General features: G+C 40.3%; 1 protein-coding gene and 1 pseudogene across 1 annotated transcript in view; both read right to left on the reverse strand.

Moving 5' to 3' along the window:
- Positions 1–11,998: 11,998 nt before the first annotated feature.
- Positions 11,999–14,020, reverse strand: LOC119530491 (annotated as a pseudogene).
- Positions 14,021–15,332: 1,312 nt separating this feature from the next.
- The window catches only part of TBC1D9 (TBC1 domain family member 9), a 157,958-nt gene continuing 155,388 nt past the window's right edge, over positions 15,333–17,902 (reverse strand). Inside the window, exon 21 of the mRNA XM_037830710.1 lies at positions 15,333–17,451. Coding sequence (XP_037686638.1) covers positions 16,729–17,451 — 723 coding nt within the window. The 3' untranslated portion in view covers positions 15,333–16,728. The remainder of the gene's footprint in view (positions 17,452–17,902) is intronic.

Here is a 17,902-nt window from a genome sequence, read left to right on the forward strand (position 1 = left end):
AGCTACTGTCTGTCTCTAGGTACCCTATACGCTACATTTTAAGACTCTGGGTTTACACGTTCTAGTTAGTTCATACTAGTTAGGTCATACAATATCTGTCCTTTTGTGTCTGGCTTATTTCATTCAATATTATGTCCTCAAGGTTCATCCACGTTGTCACATGAGTACAGCTTACTTTTGTCTCCCTTTCTCGTCACTCTCTGTACCCCTACTGTACCTGCTTGTGAAACACTCCAGCTTCTACATCAGGGCTCCCTGAACAGCCCTTCTGACAGGCAAGTCACAGGCACCCTTTTGGCCTAGGATGCTCATACCTTGACTCATGAATTCTGTCTCTTCTTGTTCCTTTCCCGATGAGCCTAGTCTCCTTATGTTGCTGGAAGTCTTCAACTCTCACTTGCTCTTTCCCCCTCTAGCATACTCCTGGGTTGTCTCCAGTCTCTTCCGAATCAAAATTCCCAGTTCTTCAATACAGCTGATTGCTACTGCGTCCCTTCATCTATTTCATAATATTGAGTAAATTATTGTGGTCCCTTTCTGAAGAAAGATTGTTAACCCAGGCAGGCTCAGCCCAAGCATTTTTGGGTGGAGCAAGAGTACATGTGGGAGCCCTAGGCCCATCCCCTTCTCTTTTCGCCTGTCTGTTTCTCACCATGAGGCACCTGGTGGACTTGTGTGTGACAGCCCAGCTTATCCATGGAGGCTCCAAAAACAACCCTCCCAGAAGGCAACTCACAGGCACCTTTTGTCCTGGGGCCTCCATTCCTGGATCTGCCCTCAAGAAAACAGGAAGAAGCCTGGGCAGATCTGGAAGAGGGCTCAGAACTGTGTGGGCAGGGAATGCTGGGCTGCTGGAGCTGCAGTGTGATCCAGATGAAGGAGGATGGCTCCATGTGGTGTGTCTCCTCAGTCCCTCAGGCTCCTCCCCCTATGGGGAGCAGTCTTACCAGAGGAACCATACTTTTCAATTCCCCCCTCCCTTCATCTCCTGGCACCACGGATCTTTCTGTCTCTATCAATCTGCCTATTCTGGACATTTCATATAAATGGATTGTACAATATGTGGTCTTTGGTGTCTGTCGCACTTCACTTAGCATAATATTTTCAAGGTTTATCCATATTTACATGTATCAGTCCTTCATTTGTTCTTCATGGCTGAATAATATTCCATTGCATGGCTATACCACATTTTGTTTATCCATTTGTCAGTTGATGGATATTTGAGTTGTTTCCACCTTTTGGCTATTATAAATAATGCTGCATGCTGCTATGAACATTCATGTGCAAGTTTTGTGTGAACATGTTTTTCAGTTCTTTGGGTTATATACCTAGGAGTGGAAGTGCTGAGTTATATGGTGACCCTTACGTTTAACTATTTGAGGAACTGCCAAACTGTCTTCCACAGAAGTTGCACCATTTTACATTCCCACCAGCAATGTATGAAGGTTCCTATTTTTCTACATCCTTGCCAACACTTGTTATTCCATATTTTTTGTGTTTTGTTTTGTTCCTAGCCATCTTACTGGGTGTGAAGTGGTATTTCCTTGAAGTTATGATTTGCATCTCCCTAAATAACAAATTATGTTGAGCATCTTTTCATGTGCTTATTGGCCATTTGTATATCTTTTTTTTTTTTTTGGAGAAATGTTGTTTAAGTTCTTTGCCCATTTAAAAATCGGGGTTTTCCTCTTTTTGTCATTGAATTTTAAGAGTTCTTTACATATTCTGCATACATATCAGATGTATGATTTGCAAATACTTTTTCCCACTCTGTGGGTTGTCTTTTCACTTTCTTGATAGTGTCCTTTAATGCACAATTTTAAAAAACTTTTTGATGAAATCCAATTATCTATTTTTTCTCTGATTGCTCATCTCTTGGTGTTTTTGAAAACTGGCCTAGCTATTTTATTCAGTGAGCTCACTATGTCTTTCTCTAACATATGTACTCTCTCTCCAAATTTGGGAAAGAAAATTACTCAGCTTGTTCTGCTGGTGTTTTCTGCATGCTTGCTTGGTGGGGGGCCCTCCCTACTTTGATCCATCTGTAAAGATTGAGGCTTTATTATTTTACAAGTGGAACCCTTGAATCCTTAAATGATTTTCTCATTTAATTTGAATTATTTTGAGTTTTATGTTTCTTCATTCAGAACTTAATGATTTTAAAGGAGCTTTTAAAGGAACAACTCCTCAGCTGTTCTTGCTCTTTCTCAGAAAAGAAAATAAAGTGTCTGTATTAAATTGAGTGCCCTTACAGAAGTGGACTGTCTTCAGGAAGTTCAAGGGTGGTCTGACCTAGACTGTGCCTGGGTACATGAGTGTGGAGGGGCTGGAGTAAAACCGGCCTCCACCCGCTGTGTTTCTCCATGAGCCTATGACCGGTAGGGCGCCCCCAGGACTCACCTGTATCCCAGGCCGACATCCTCATGGAGAGACCCAGAGGTGCGCTGACTGATATAGGGGAGAGCTCCGTGACCCGTGAGACAGCCTGGCACTGGAAGCAACATGGCTTTGGAAATTATTTTGCCAGCTTAAGGCCATGAGCCTAAGAAGAAATTACATTTTAAACAGACATGAAATCCTATGGAAATGTTGCATCTTAGGTAATGTTTGAGTCATGAAGGAAATCATCTCTCTTACATTTAATCTTTTTTTTATTTTGATCCTTTGGTTCCTGTGTTCCTTTTCTTTTTCTTTTCTTTTTTTTTTTTTAATTTACTGATGTCATTATGTTTTTTTGAATACAGTTTTATTGAGATATATTTACATACCCTACAGTCATCCACAGCGTACAATCAGCTATTCACAGTACCATCATATAGTTGTGCATTTATCACCAGAATCAACTTTTGAACATTTTTCTTACCCCCCCCCAAAATAATAATAATAAAAATAAAAGTAAAAAAGAACACCCAAAACATTCCATCCCCCATCTCACTCTATTTTTCATTTAGTTTTTGTCCACATTTTTCTACTAATCCGTCATACACTGGACAAAGGAAGTATGAGCCGCAAGGTTTTCACAATCACACAGTCACACCAGGTAAGCTACATAGTTGTGCAATCGTCTACAAGAATCAAGGCTACTGGGTTGCAGTTTGACAGTTTCAGTTATTTCCTTCTAGCTATTCCAATACACCAAAAACTAAAAAGGGATATCTATATAGCACAAAAGAATGCCCTCCAGAGTGACCTCTCAACTTCATTTGGAATCTCTCAGCCACGAAACTTCGTTTTGTTTCATTTCACTTCCCCCTTTTGGTCAAGAAGATTTTCTCAATCCCAGGCTCATCCCCGGGAGTCAAGTCCCACGTTGCCAGGGAGATTTATACCCTGGGAGTCAGGTCCCACGTAGGGTGTGGTGGTGAATGTAGTCCATTGTTGCTACTGAGTGCAGCCTCATGCAGATGCTTTTGTCAAGTTCTTCTTGATATTATTTCAGTTACCCTTGAATTCAAAGCACTGCCCTCCTTTTCTGCCCTAATTATCTCTAGCAATAAGGGGAAATGTATCCTTTTAGTTCTGACTGGAGGAGTAAAACTTTAACCAGAATATGATGACTTTGGGTCTCAAATTTAGTCACAGAGAATTTAGCCTTCAGCCCAACATTACCCCCTAGTGGGAGAAAATAGAATAGATTTTAATTAGTTTATGTGGGATGCAACTGATTGGGTATTAACTAGAGGTTTTGTATCTGGTCTGCTCTGTGGCAAAACTGAGTGCCTATTAAGAGTATCACTTAAAATTCCATCTCCCCTTTGGAAACCTTTCAGTGAGGGTGGAGCAATTCAGTATGCTTAATGACCTCTGTTTCTTTCATTTTATACTCTCATGGTTACCATGAGTGGCCCTCAGAAACTACAGAAACAAAAAACAGAAACCGTATGTAAAATCACACACTATTGTATAACACATGGCACTAAAATTTAAAAGATTAAAAAGGAAATGTGAAAAGACAACCCACAGACTGGGAGACAGTATAAACCACCATATACATAGGCAAAGGACAGGCAATTCACAGAGGAAATCTAAATGACCAATAAACATTAAAAAAAAATTCAACCTTGTTAGTTGGAGAAAAATTCAAATTAAAATGAAATATTATTTTCACCAATCAGATTAGCAAAATACGAATTACTCATACAGTTATCTTAACCACAGGTCTTTATTTCGTTATGCTACTTTCAGCCACTGTCTAATGTTTCCTTTCAGGCTAAAGAATTCCCTTCATTATTTCTTGTAGGCCAGGTTTATGGTAATGAATTCCCTCAGCTTTTGTTTATTGGAGAATGTCTTAATCTCTCCTTCATTTTTGAAAAAAAGTCTCAACAGATATAAAATTCTTGGTTAGTTGTTGTTTTCTCTTAGTGCTTTAAGTATTTCAACCCACTGCATTTTTGACTCCACGGTTTCTGATGAGAAATCGGAACTTAATCGAATTGGGACTCCCTTGTATGTAACACGTTGCTTTCAGAACTCTCTTCTTCTCCTTTGTATTTGATGGTTTGATCAGTATGTGATGGGGCATAGTATTTTTCAGATTTATCCTATTTGGTGTTCTCTGGGCATATTCACACTTGTGCTAACTTTGGGAAGTTTTCTGTCATTATTTCTTTGAATATTGCTTCTGCCCCTTTCTTCTCCTTCTGTGACTCCCATAATGTGCAAATTGGTGTGCATGATGGTGCCTCACAGGTCTCTTAGGCTATTTTCATTTTTCATAATTGTTTTCTCTTTCTGCTTCTCTGCCTGACTCATTTCAATTGTTTTGTCTTTGAGTTCACTGATTGTTCTGCCAGCTCCAATCTGCTTTTGAAATCCTCCTGGGCATTTTTCGTTTCGGTTACTGTTGTCTTCAATTCCAGTAGTTCTCTTTGGTTCCTCTTAAAAATTTCTACCTCTTCATTGAGATTTTCATATTGCTCATTCATTGTTTTCCTGATAACCTTTTTTTTTTTTTCTCTGTATACCTTCATCTCCTTGAGGATATTGATGATAAGTTTTTAAAAGTCTTTGTCAGTTTGCTCACAAGCTGGTTTTCTTCATTGATGTTTTCTGGATTTTTATACTCTTCCTTTGGATGGGCTATTATTTCCTATTTCTTTGTTTGTCTAGGGAGTTGAGAGGGAAGATGTGGTTAAATTAATCATGGAGCATTCCTTTTCTATGAAATGCTGTACTGCCATTCAAATAAATGAGGTAGATCTATATATACTAACACAGAAAATCTTCATGACCCTTAGGAGAAAAAATCAAATCACAGAACAACTCTCAGTTTGATCACATTTTTTTGTTTAAAAAATATGTGTATATTTACATAGATATGTATATAATTTCCTGGAATGGATAGACTTCAATCTACTAATAGTGCTTATGGAGGGGAGTAGGAGTTGAAGTGCTAATAAGGGAGAGCTTTCAACCTTCTTTCTATATATATTTTTCTATTGTTGAAAGTCGGTATTCATCTTCTATGGTTCCATCTGTGTATTAATTGTATGTAAAAATTAAACAAAAATAATTAGATATTATTACCCAGTGTTCATGTAGATGCACTGATGTTTATATGGAGATTTCTCCACTGTAGAATATAGAAAGTTTTTATTTAGTATAGCAGCAAGAATAACTGCAGTGATGAGTCTTTGCCTAACTTTATTTTTCAAGAAATCTCAGCACATGAGTAAACACCTTGCCGTAGAACTGTGTGGATCTGTGATCTCCAAGATAGTCTAAACCTCTCCCTGGTCTCATCACTGCCAGTCGCCACTGTTTACTCAGTGCATCGAGAAGGAGCTGTGGTGGATGAGGTGGTGACAGAGTTCCTGGGGGTGGTGAGTGCAGCCAAGGAGCTCCAATCACTATGCCTCTTCACAACAAACACTCTAAGTCATTGCTAAGCCATAAGACAATTTGCTCTAAGATAGTCATTTTTGCTCAAACCTATTTAGAAAGAAGATGAATTCCAAAGAAGATTCTGAAATTTTCATGTCAACCTATGTACATTCTTCAAGCTATTTCATTGTATTCATTTTCAAAGGAGTTTATAATCTTATTTTTGCCTAAATCTTTTAGGAAATAAATATGCCCAGGTTAACTCCACAACAGCAGGCAATTACAAATTTCCTTATGGTATGATGCACCTTCTTCCTTATAAGACCAATGGTTGAGAAAATAGCCCAGTGTCCCTTCTCAAAGGATGGTGTGCTATTATCTTTTCATGAACTCTTCCAACTGTCTTCTCAGCTTAAATGACCATTTCTTCATCTCTTCAAGAAGGACCCAGAGAGCTCATATGTCACTTCCTTATTGTCTTTCTTTTCTCTGAAGTACAGTTCTTTATTTCTCATAGTGAGAAGAGATTTGTGGTGTATTACACTGGAAATGCCTTTACAGAGGAGTACCAGTGCTGAGGTTTCCTTTTTGGATTTTGGTGAATTGTCATATCGATCACATACTGTTTTCTAGCAAACTTCCTTTCATTTCTAAAGCTTAAAAATCATCACTCTTTTCTGTGTCTCACTCTTAGGTCTGAATTTGGAACAGGCATTGAGGGAGTATTAAAATATCACTTGGCTCATGTACTTTGACAGCATTACAAAGGATGTCAACTGTAATGTCTTGGATATTTGTTGTTTCTGAACTTCTGAGAACACTAAAGGGTGCTGAGGAATGAGTCTAGAGATATAGGCAGTGACTGACTTGTAAACACTCTGTATGTTTATTTATTATCTGGTAGGAAGTGGGATGTTGAGAGGTTTTAAGCATGATTGCATTGAAGTTTTAGAAAAATCATATAAGTAGCAAATTGAAGGACTAACTGGAGAGTAGGAAGAGAGGGCGTAGGCTCAGAAACATATTTAAGTGGCTACACTCCCCAAGCTTTTCAGTAATCTAAAAAGAGTGTTTCAAGCACTTACCTCAGCCACCCATAGACACATACAAAATCGTGGCATCACAAACGTCCAGATTTGACCATTTCTTTCTTGCTTGCCAACCATTGGAAGGATAATTATATCATACTCAGATTGAGCAATGGCCAAGAGGGTATTTTAAATAATGTACCCAATTAAGGAAATTGTTGGAAGTTGCCAGAATCTGGGACTATAAATCCATATACAACCTTCCATCTGAGTTCCTTTTTAGGGTTGCATTTTGGAGCTAATGGTTGGGACAATTGAGTCCTTATGGTACCCCTCATTTCAGGGGGAGAAAGAAAGCAGTCCAGGAAAGTTGATGGAGGATTTGCCAAAGAGATAAAGAGGAATTTGGTAGATACTGGTGTCACAGAGAACATGTGAAAGAGGAGAGATTTTTTTTTGTTTTCATTTTTTAATGCAATTTTATTGAGATAAATTCACAAACCAGATAATCATCCAATGTGTACAATCAATGGTCCATGGTATCATCATATAGTTGTACAATCATCACCACAACCAATTTTTGAACATTTTCATTACTCCAAAAAAAAAATAAACAAAATAAATAAAAATAAAAACTAAAGTAAAAAGAACACCCAAAACATCCCATTCCACCACCCCCCCATTGTTCATTTAATCTTAGTGCCCATTTTTTCTACTCATCTGTCCATACACTGGATAAAGGGAGTATGAGCCACAAGGTTTTCACAGTCAAACAGTCACACCATGTAATCTATATAGCTATGCAATTGTTTTCAAGAAGCAAGGCTACTGGGTTGCAGTTCAGCAGTTTCAGGTATTTCCTTCTAGCTATTCCAATACACTAAAAACTACAAAGTGATATCTATATAACTCATAGGAGTCGCCTCCAGAATGACCTCTCAACTCCATTTGAAATCTCTCAGCCACTGAAACTTTAATTTGTTTCATTTCTCTTCCCTCTTTTGGTCAAGAAGGCTTTCTCAATACCATGATGCCAGGTCCAGGCTCATCCCCAGGAGTCATGTCCCACATTGCCAGGGAGATTTATACCCCCGGGAGTCATGTCCCATGTAGGGGGGAGGGCAGTGAGTTTACCTGCTGAGCTGGCATAGAAAGAGAGGCCACATCTGAGCAACAAAAGAGGTTCTCTGGGGTTGTCTCTTAGGCACAATGATAAGTGGGCTTAGCCTCTCCTTTACAGTAACAAGCTTCCTCAGGGCAAGCCCCAAGATCAAGGGCTTGACCTTCTAAATTGGTAGTCCCCAATGCTTGCAAGGATGTAAGGAATTCTCCTGGTAGGATTTTAATATTTCACAAATTTTTCCAGCCCCTCAAGGGGGATTTGCAAATACTTTTTATTCTCTGCCCAAATTACTCTGGGATGTATCGGGGCTTCACATGAACCTATACAAACCAACCAGATCTCTCTTCCTATTCAAAGTTCCATGTAATTATGGTATTTGAATAAACTGATCATGCAAGTTAAATTATGTAGTGTGCTACAGAAAATATAGATTTTGCACCAAGTAAATATCTCTTCCTTTGGTCTCACACAGAAGTTGAAGTTTTAAAACACTGTCAATATTGTCCTTTACTCTTTAGTCTGATTTACCTTAGTCCTAACCAAGTCCATTTCATTCATATCTCTAATTGAAGTCTGATCTCTTTTTCAGCCTCTTTAACATTTGGTTCATGTGGTAATGCTGATATTCCTAGCTGCTGAATTCTGACTCTGAGTGTCAGGTGTCACACAGATGCCTGAAGTTCTCAGGACCGAATTATACACAAAGAGCTTAGCATCAGAGAATTTAGAAATAACCATTACAACTCAGAAATAGATGTAACTTCTCTAAGAGCTTACAATCTAGGAATCTTACCATAAGCTTCCCCTGATAACCTTTGCTTTCAGATTCAATTCTCAGAGTTTGCACATTATAGTTAGTCCGTATTAGTGAGGCATTATGTTTGCCTTTTCATTTCTTGTTTATTTCACTCAACATACTCTCCTCAAGGTCCTTTCACTCTAGTTGCATACCTCACAACTTCATTCTTTCTTGTAGTCGCTCAATATTCCATTGTAGTATATACCACAGCTCGCCATTCTGTTCATCAGTTGATGTACCCTTAGGCCACCTCCATCCATTCTGAATCCATTCTGTGTCCCTGCTCTTAGTTCTTCCAAGCATATACCCAATAGCAGGGTTGCTGGACCATATGGCAACCCCATGCTTAGCTTCCTGTGGAACCACCACACTGCCCTCCAGATGGGCTGCACCATTCTACTTCCCCAACAACAATGATTAGGTACATCCCTCTCTCCACAGCTTCTCCAGCACTTGTAGCCCTCTGTTTTTTATTTATTTTTATTTTTTTTTGTATTTTTAAGCAGTTTTACTCTCACACCATATAATCCCTCCTAAGTAAACAATCAGTGGTATAAACCCATAGTTATGCATTCACCACACCACCACAGTCTATATGAGGACGTTTCCACTTCTGATATTTCTTCTCTTTCTTTAATTCAGCATTTGTAGGGTCCTTCTCCAGTCTATATCCTCCTTCAGAGTTTCAAAGAATTCAGAATTGTTCTTTTTTTCATTGACTCTCTGGAAAGAAGTTTTCAGCAGCTTTTTATGTAGACATATTAATGATCCCTCCCCAAGAGGAGAGACTTTTAATGGGGAAGTGTCAACAGACCTAAATGACACAGATAGTGAAGGAGTTAAGGACCAGAAAGGGTCTATTGGATTCAGTGATTAGGGTATTACTAATGCCCTCAGCAACAGCAGTGTCAGTCAAATGGTGACTTCAGGGGTCATGGTAGGGTGAACTGAAGTTAGATTGGAAGTAAAGAAGTGGAGGTAGCAAGATCCGGCTGTTCCTTAATAATGTTTGTCTGTGATACAGTGGGATAAGTCAATAAATAGGTAGAGTTATAACAGAGTTAAGGGATTGAAATAGGTAGAGTTATAACAGAGTTAAGGGATTGAATAAGTATTCTTACAGTCTGAGGCCAAAAACTCCATTGTAAGGAAGGTGCTGAAGACAGAAGAGAGGGAGAAGTTAACCTACGACATTTTTTTGTTCCAAAATGCAGGAAGGAGAAAAGTACATTGGGGGTGCAGATAAATTTGTAGTTGAGGGGCAGGAAGTTTGAGTTGCTACCTCATAACTCCAGTTATTTCTGGGGACTCAGAATCAAATTTATTATCTAAGAAGGCACTTGGGTCTGGCATTTGAAGAGGCAAATCAAGAATTAAAATAGCTATTTGGGGAATTAGGAAAGGGTTTGGATCACGGACATGGAAAGGGATTATTGAGTGGCACTCAGGACTCATCTGAGTATGAAAAACATAAAATTGGAGTAGCACAAGTCTATTTAGTGTGAAATTTCCCCCTCTAGCAGCACCTACTACTCAGTAGCCCATCTGTGAGGGTGAAAAAGACAGATGTTTGTAATGATTCAAGATTGGTCACTTCAGCAGATTAAGGAAAAGTGGAGATGAGAAAGCTGAGAAGACAGCGGTTGAAGAGATGACCAAAGGATCAGATCTGAATAGGAGAATCAGTGAGGGATCTCATGGATTAACAGAGGGGTTAGAGGACTAGGAGTCCCAAGAGCAAGTGGAGTGGAGTGACAGAGCTGAGGTTCATATTTCTAAGGTACAGCAGAGGATGGAAAGCCCTGAGAATCAAGGAAATCAGGTTTGGAGTATTTTCTGGGCTCTCTATACAGACATTGAAATATACTGAATGGTAGGAAAAATTGAGGCATGGAGAAAGTCTTTGATCTAGATGCTCATGTATTTAGTAAATGTGGGAGAAGGCTCTGGAAAACCAGAAAGTTGATGGATGTGACAGAACAAAGATGTGACAAATTCTTTGACATGCCTCACATTGAGTCATAAGGTTTAGTTCCCCTCCATTTGAACACTGGCTGGCTCATGACTGAGTTGATCAATGGCAGATGTAAGCCTACCCTGGTTTCAGGTTGAAGAAGTGAGGGTGGAGGAAAATGTCACCACCATCTCTTACTTGGATTACTGCAATGGCCTCCTGACTGGTTTGCCTGCTTCTATCCTTGTGTGTCTACCTCAATTCTCATTGCAGTGGCCAGACCATTGTTAAAACACAAGTCAGATCATGTCTCTCCTCTACTCAAAACCCTTCAGTGGCTCCCCATCTCATGCCCAGTCAAAAGGCAAAGTCTTCTCACTGACCTTGACCATCTGTGGTCCAGTTCCCTGTTACCTCTCTGCCTTCACTGCCTAGTGTCTTCCTTCACTCTGCTCCATCTATCCTGGCTTCCTTGCTGTGCCTCAAACTTGCCAGGCACACTCCTATCTCACAGCCTTTGTACTTCCAGTTCTTTCTGTTTGAAAATCTCTTCCCCTCGACAATTGCATGGCTCACTCCCTCGGCTTTGACTCAAAAGCTACTGTCTCTGTGAGACCGTCCTAGACCATCTACCTAACATTTCACCGCCTCTCTGACCCCAACATTTCAAATCCTGCTTCCCTGCTTTATTATTTTTGAATTGCATGAATCTCTGTCATAACATATATGATGTTCATTTATCACACTTACGGTCTGTCTCCTCTATCAGAATGTAAATTCCCTTTGCTTTTTTTTTTTTTTTACAGAAGCAGTTTAAAATTTATTTATAAATCTGTTTAAAAGCATATAAAAGATTTCTCTTTTGCTCATGTTTGTAACCTGGGTTAAGAAAGTAGGGATTAAAATCTAAAAGGACACCAAAACTTCCCCAAACCTGATCTGAGAATTTAGATTAAAATGAGCTGCTTAGTGATACAATCTTGCATCATCCATAGCTCTCATGAATCTGAAAGCATCAAATGATCCCCTCCTTTTCTATCTCACTCATGTTGTTTTAGTTACATACTTGCCATAAGAGGTAAAATCAATTAGAAAAAATGATATAACATTTCAGTGGCACTAGAGATTAAATATGAATTCAGCAGTCAGCTCTTGCAAACATGCATAAGCACCTAACTGCTCAGTGGTGTAGTTGGGCCGTTGAAGTTAAGGTAACAACAGAGAGGCTGAACAAAAGCGCATTAAGGTAAAGCACCTCGTGAGGTTTTTTCCAAGGTCAGTTGAGGAAGGCCGGATGGAAGTAAAGATTTCTCATGTACCCCAGCTGTTACCACTGTTCATATTCCATATTCCAATAGCCTCAGACTGCTCGAGACCACCTGGTTGACTTTTGCCTTGGAGTCGGTCCAGAAAAGCATTATTTACCCTCCTGTGTTCAGGTTGGTGCATTCTGGCTCTTTCTTCCTCTTGTTGCCGTAGCTTTCGTTCCAGTAATTCATTCTTCTGGTGTTGTTCATTCTTCATTTTTGCAATTTTCGTGTTTTTTCTTCTCTCAGAGAATCTTTATAAGCCCAGCTCTTGGCCCAGCTGTCTTCCCTCAGCAGAGCTGGAAGTTTCCATATGGAGGAGCAATTTGACCAGTGCGGCTGTTTGGTGACTCAGTGTCTGGGCTGCTCAAGAAGTCCACAGTTTTGTACTGCTGATGCTGTCTAAACGCTTCTCTTCTGAGATTTTCTTGAAGTCTGTTCTTCTCCTCTAGTTTATTGCTCTTCTTTCTCTGGATTGCCTTCATTTTTTGGATTTCAGCTTCCTCAGCTTCCTTCTTGATTCTTACAGACTCCTCTTTTTAGCTTTTCTGGTATTTAGATTGCATCAGCTGGGGTTGCTGTTTCTGCCTCATTTCAGCCTCACATTGCTTCCACCTAGCCGCCTTGGCACCAGGTTGACTGGGTTAGCTCTATTCTGCTCCTTCTACTTCTCCAGGTTCTCCAGCTCTTTCTCAGCAATACTTTGTACCTGATTTCTTGGGTTTTCATTTGGTGCTATCAGAGTATATGCGCCTGTGGGCTGCCCAGGCCTCAGCCCTCGTGCTCTGGGATCTCCCGGCTCTTGGGGACACCCCCAAATCCAGCTCTGGCCTTGCAGCCGGCCTGGCTCCTGGTGATGCCCTGAGGGGTCCCAGGCAGGGTGGGAGGCGGGGGAGGCACCGAGCCAGGAACCCACCACCCTACTGCGGGTGTATATGGCCCTGGGGCCAGGGTCGCCGCTGCGGCAGGAGGGATGTGGGCGTGGACGCTCCGTGAGTCTCAAGGCAAATTTCCTTTGAAGGCAGGGGTATTTTTTTGTCTGTGTGCCTGGCACATGGTATGTAATCAATATTCATGAAATAAGTGAACTCATTAGGCCTGTTCTGGGAGTCCAGAGATCATCTCCAGCCTAGTCCTAGCGATGTGCATCAATCTAGTTGATGCTTTCTCCCTGAAGAATTTTAAGAGGGGCTACAGGATCTAGGTTTGCACTGTTTTTCTGCCGTCTTTGTGAACAGTGAGAGGAAGTAGTTGTGAAGCAGGAAACCCTAATGGCCTAAAGCTTGGCTCTCAGTGATCAGCTTCTAGCTCTCATGGCAGACCCATCTCCCTGGCAGCTGATAGTATTGACAAAGCTCACAAAAAGAGAATGTTAGTCTTAGTGTTTCCATATTCGTTCTGTACCTAACTGTAGATTCCTTTGTCTGGCTCCTGTGATTCCCTTTTAAAGAATTACACTGTCAAGAACATGTTAAACGAAAGACACAGGGCATAAACATTATACAAAGAATCATTTTAAAGCAGAAAATGGTGTGAAATGCTTTGTACTCACCCATCAACTGCTATTATTTTCGTAGTACAGTTGGAAGTTGATGCTATAACAAAAGAGTCTCCTTACAGAATGGGTGAATGAAGTGTGCACAATCTGAGGAGCCCTGTACACAGAGGTCACGGAAGTAAGGCAGCTGTCAAGGCTTCCCCAAGAGTTTCACTCTGTTAGCTTCAAGATCTAAAGTGCCTCTAAGTTTAGGACCCCTAGACAAAGCATCATTCGGAGACCAGGCTGAGGCTGCCACATGATTGGAAGGCTCCTGTGGAGTCTCAGGGTCAGAAAAGTGGACAGAGGGCAGCCTGGCCGCACTGCCCACAGATGCTGGCTGTGACAGCTCACACTGTGGACGCCGCCCTGTGCCTGGCTGCCAGTTCTCGGCCTGTGTTAGCTTGGTTGGGGGTCAGGATGCTTCTGGCACGTGAATTCCTCATTGCCCATGGCTCCACTTGGCTTAACCTCCCTCCTTCCCAGAGTCAGCCTTGAATTGATGCTTGATGGAATGACTGCCTTTGATCTGGGGTTTCTCTGGCATAGTCCCTTTTCTCTGGCTCACCTACTTCCCTGGCATCCAGACTACAGATGATTTGTTCCTTTTCCCTAGCAGTTGCTTTCCTTTTTGAGTTGTCATGTGTGAAAGCTCCACTGAGGAGCAGGAAGTTCACTGAAAAGCTATTCAAGTCTATTAGGATATAGATATTGTGTTTAGCATCTGTAATGGTTTAATAATTGTTAGCATGAGAAGAGTCACTGAGCTAAGTTTAAAGTGACTCTTCAGAGAAGAAATTGAATTCACAACACATTGAAATCAATGAGAATAATCTATGGAGATTATGGACCTAAAATAATATTAGTGCATAACACAAACATTAAAACATAGCCACTTTAATCTTTTCCAGAAAAATATTCTTTGACATGTACTGGCTGTCTTCTGGTGGCTAGGGGAAAATGATTCTCCTGTATTTTTCTTCTGACTTGGTGAATAAGCTGACAAGCCTATTTGTCTCATAGACTAACTGGAAATAATCAACTCAAGGGCTCAGGATTCCTCCACAGTGGACTTTAGAAGTAAACACAGACTAAAAACTCCCATTATTTGGTAGATCACTGCTGAGATGAAAAGCACCTTAAAAGGATAAGAACAAAATTACAACAGAATCAACAAAGACCTATGCCTTCACAATGATGTGCTCTTCAGTTACAGTCTCTTTCTCAATGGGGATGGAAAATTCTGGCTCCTTTCATTTATTTAGAGCTACACATTTAAACACAAGCTTATTCCCTTCCCCTCTTTGATTCTGGGGAGTAGATGTGTGTGAGAGCATCAAATTTTTACAGAATTATTTCTTGAAGTATCTTTATGTGACTTTAAAAATGGAAACACATGGAATAGTGTGTAACAATCAGATTTCAATCACATAAATGACTGGTTACTTGATTAAATACATACCAATTGGTATTTCAGTGTACCAATAAAGATTAAGCAGAGGGATTTATATCCTGTTATTACTTACGTAGGATAAGAATTTTAAATTAGATTACTGATAAATTTGCTTCCTTATTTAAAATACACTTATTCACATGCATGTCACTACATATTTCTTATCTCAAAATATTTGCCTATAAAAATTTGTTTACTTAAGCAATATGATTGCCTAATAAAATATCTCCTGCAAAGCTGTCAAAGGAATGATGTTACTATCTTAGGCAGAAAGTCAAGCATGAGATAAAAGCCACATCTGAGTATCTGATGTATTTTATTTGTTCACATTTATCCTATTTGAGGTTAATACTACTTCATTTGACAGTTTAAAAATCATTCTGTAAACAAGATAGAAAACAGCAGCAACAGTTGAAATGAAGACAATATATAATAAAAGAAAGGAATGTGTTGAAAGGAGTATTCTGAATAAGCAAAAAAAAATGACCATGATTATGAATTCAACAGTAAGAAGAAGAAATCTAAAATGTCTGTAAAAAACAAAACCATAATAGTAATTAAAAAAAAGAGCAGGAATTCAAAGTGCAGGTGTGCTAGTTATCATTTCCACATCCATTCAGGAAATAGACAGAGCATACTATTCTTCTATATAAAGTGACAAGTTTTGTTTTAAAACATTCAGTTATGTTATCTTGCAGGTTTTTTTTTTTCTCGGTTTACATTATCTCTACAGATGGTCAAACGCAATACACTGTTACAATTTCTTGACTCTATGGAGATTATGAAAATGGTAAAGCTTATTGTTTTATTTTTTGCTTTATTTGCAATGAATGATAAGAAGCTGAAAATCCAGTATCAGAAGTATAAGTACTTTTACTCTTCCATAAAAAAAAAAAAAACAAACTCGAACCCTCCGTTATCTTTGCTGCCACTTCCAGATTCTCTGTAACAAAGGACAATTCATTTTCACTGAATTCTGTCCATTTGCCATAATCGGAATAATTTTAAATGCAGAATTGATTTGGTATTTGTCCAAATTGATAAAATAAACTGTTATTCTGGCATCATGTAAAAACCACTTATACATTCATAATTGTTTAGATCCTTAAATGTTTTCCCCTTGAAGAGGAGCATCTGTTGAATGTGATTTTTAAATAGAGAACTTTTATGAAATATCATTTAAGGTCATAAAAAATATTTTAATGTGTCCTAAATGTTGTGGTATCAGACTTATCCCAGCTGACAATGCCTTTTCCATTTACGAACATTCTTGTGTTTGTGACATTTCATTTTCCTTACTGTTCTAATTTTATTTGAAAAGCCCCAATTCACAAATGACTGCTACCTTATTTAGCGTTAAATAGCACAATTTTTTAACCATGTATACAGCTCAACAGTAAGATTAATAAGATATAATACACACATATCACTAGCAGTTTCATCTGTTTTGGAATTCAATGAATAAACTGTATTCTGGTCCATCCCACCCTCCCCCAAAGAACGAGAGCATGGACTATGCCTACATTGAGGTGTTTGCATGTGTCTCCAACAGTTTTCATTGCATTCTATGAAAACACCAGGCTTCCAGCCGGGTACTAATAAATATTTAATTTAAAAGAAAGAAAGGAACCCCAACACAGAAGAACATAAAAAAGTCCCTTCCCTTCCGAGGCCGCCCCCTCCCCGGTGGAGGCTCCTGCGTCAGCCCGACATGGCTGAAATCTCGTAGTCACTGGCAGAGGTGAGCGGCTTGCCCATCATCCGGATGTTCTTTGCACTGGTAATCCTGGCCATCATGCACACGGGCTTGTCAAAGTACTTCACCAGGGCAGGCTCAGTTAAGAGGGAGGCCAGGAACTGCTCGAAGGTGATGGCCCAGTCCCGGTCCAGGCTGGTGCTCCGGGGCAGCGCCGTGGTTCCCTGGTCACTGCGCACCAGGACTGTGTCCTCCCCGATGTCCTCGCAGTGCAGCTTGTCCTCCTCGTGGGAGCCGGCGCTCAGCACCGAGTACGAGGACATGGAGCTGTCGTCCTTGGTGTCGTCATCGGAGATCAGCATGGAGGAGCAGGCTCCATTGTCCCGGGGTGAGGAGTCCTCCAGCTTAATGTCCTCCATCTGCCCTCCCAGCGAGTGGTCCTCACTCTCGGCCCCCAGGCTGGTCGGGAGGGGCTCCACGGACTCCGCCCCGTAAGGCTGGCTGGGCCCTTTCTTGGAGAAGAGTATGCCTGGGATACCCTGGTGGCAGGATGGCCCGCCGCCCCCGCTCCCGCCCTCCTGGGCAGGCTGCGTGATGAAGAGCTTGCCGACCTCCCCAATCTCCAGCAGCAGGCTGGTCACCGCAGCTGTGGCGTGGTATAGCTCCTGCTCGTTGGGGTCCTCGCTGAACATGTTGTACATTGTCTTGCACAGCTCTATAAACTGCCCCTGAAAAATGATTTGGAAAAACACAAGGGATGTGATCATTTTCTGGGGAGCACACAGTTAGGACTGAAGTGGGCTGTAAAGCCATTTAAAGTTAGGACTCCCAAAAGATCTCCAGAAAGTCCTAGGTGTAGGACGGATTAAAGCGTTGCTCAAAGTCTCTTTATTGATATTTCTGGTATTTTTTTAATTATGAAAAATTCCAAAAATATATGAAAATAGAAAGAATGAAGTAATCAGCCTTCATATATCCATTTCCTAGATTCAACAATGATTGATATTTAAAACATTTCCCTCATTAGCTCTGTTTTTCTTATTCTTTTATTCTTTGTTGAAGAATTTTAAGGAAATCCCAGACATCATCTCATTTCACTTGGACACTTCAGTGTGCATCTCCATATTTCAGAGGTTAGCTCAGATCTCCTTTCCCATGACAGGTCCCCTGACTTCCCTG

The sequence above is a fragment of the Choloepus didactylus genome, chromosome 3 (assembly GCF_015220235.1).
Source record: "Choloepus didactylus isolate mChoDid1 chromosome 3, mChoDid1.pri, whole genome shotgun sequence".
Classification (NCBI taxonomy): domain Eukaryota; kingdom Metazoa; phylum Chordata; class Mammalia; order Pilosa; family Megalonychidae; genus Choloepus; species Choloepus didactylus.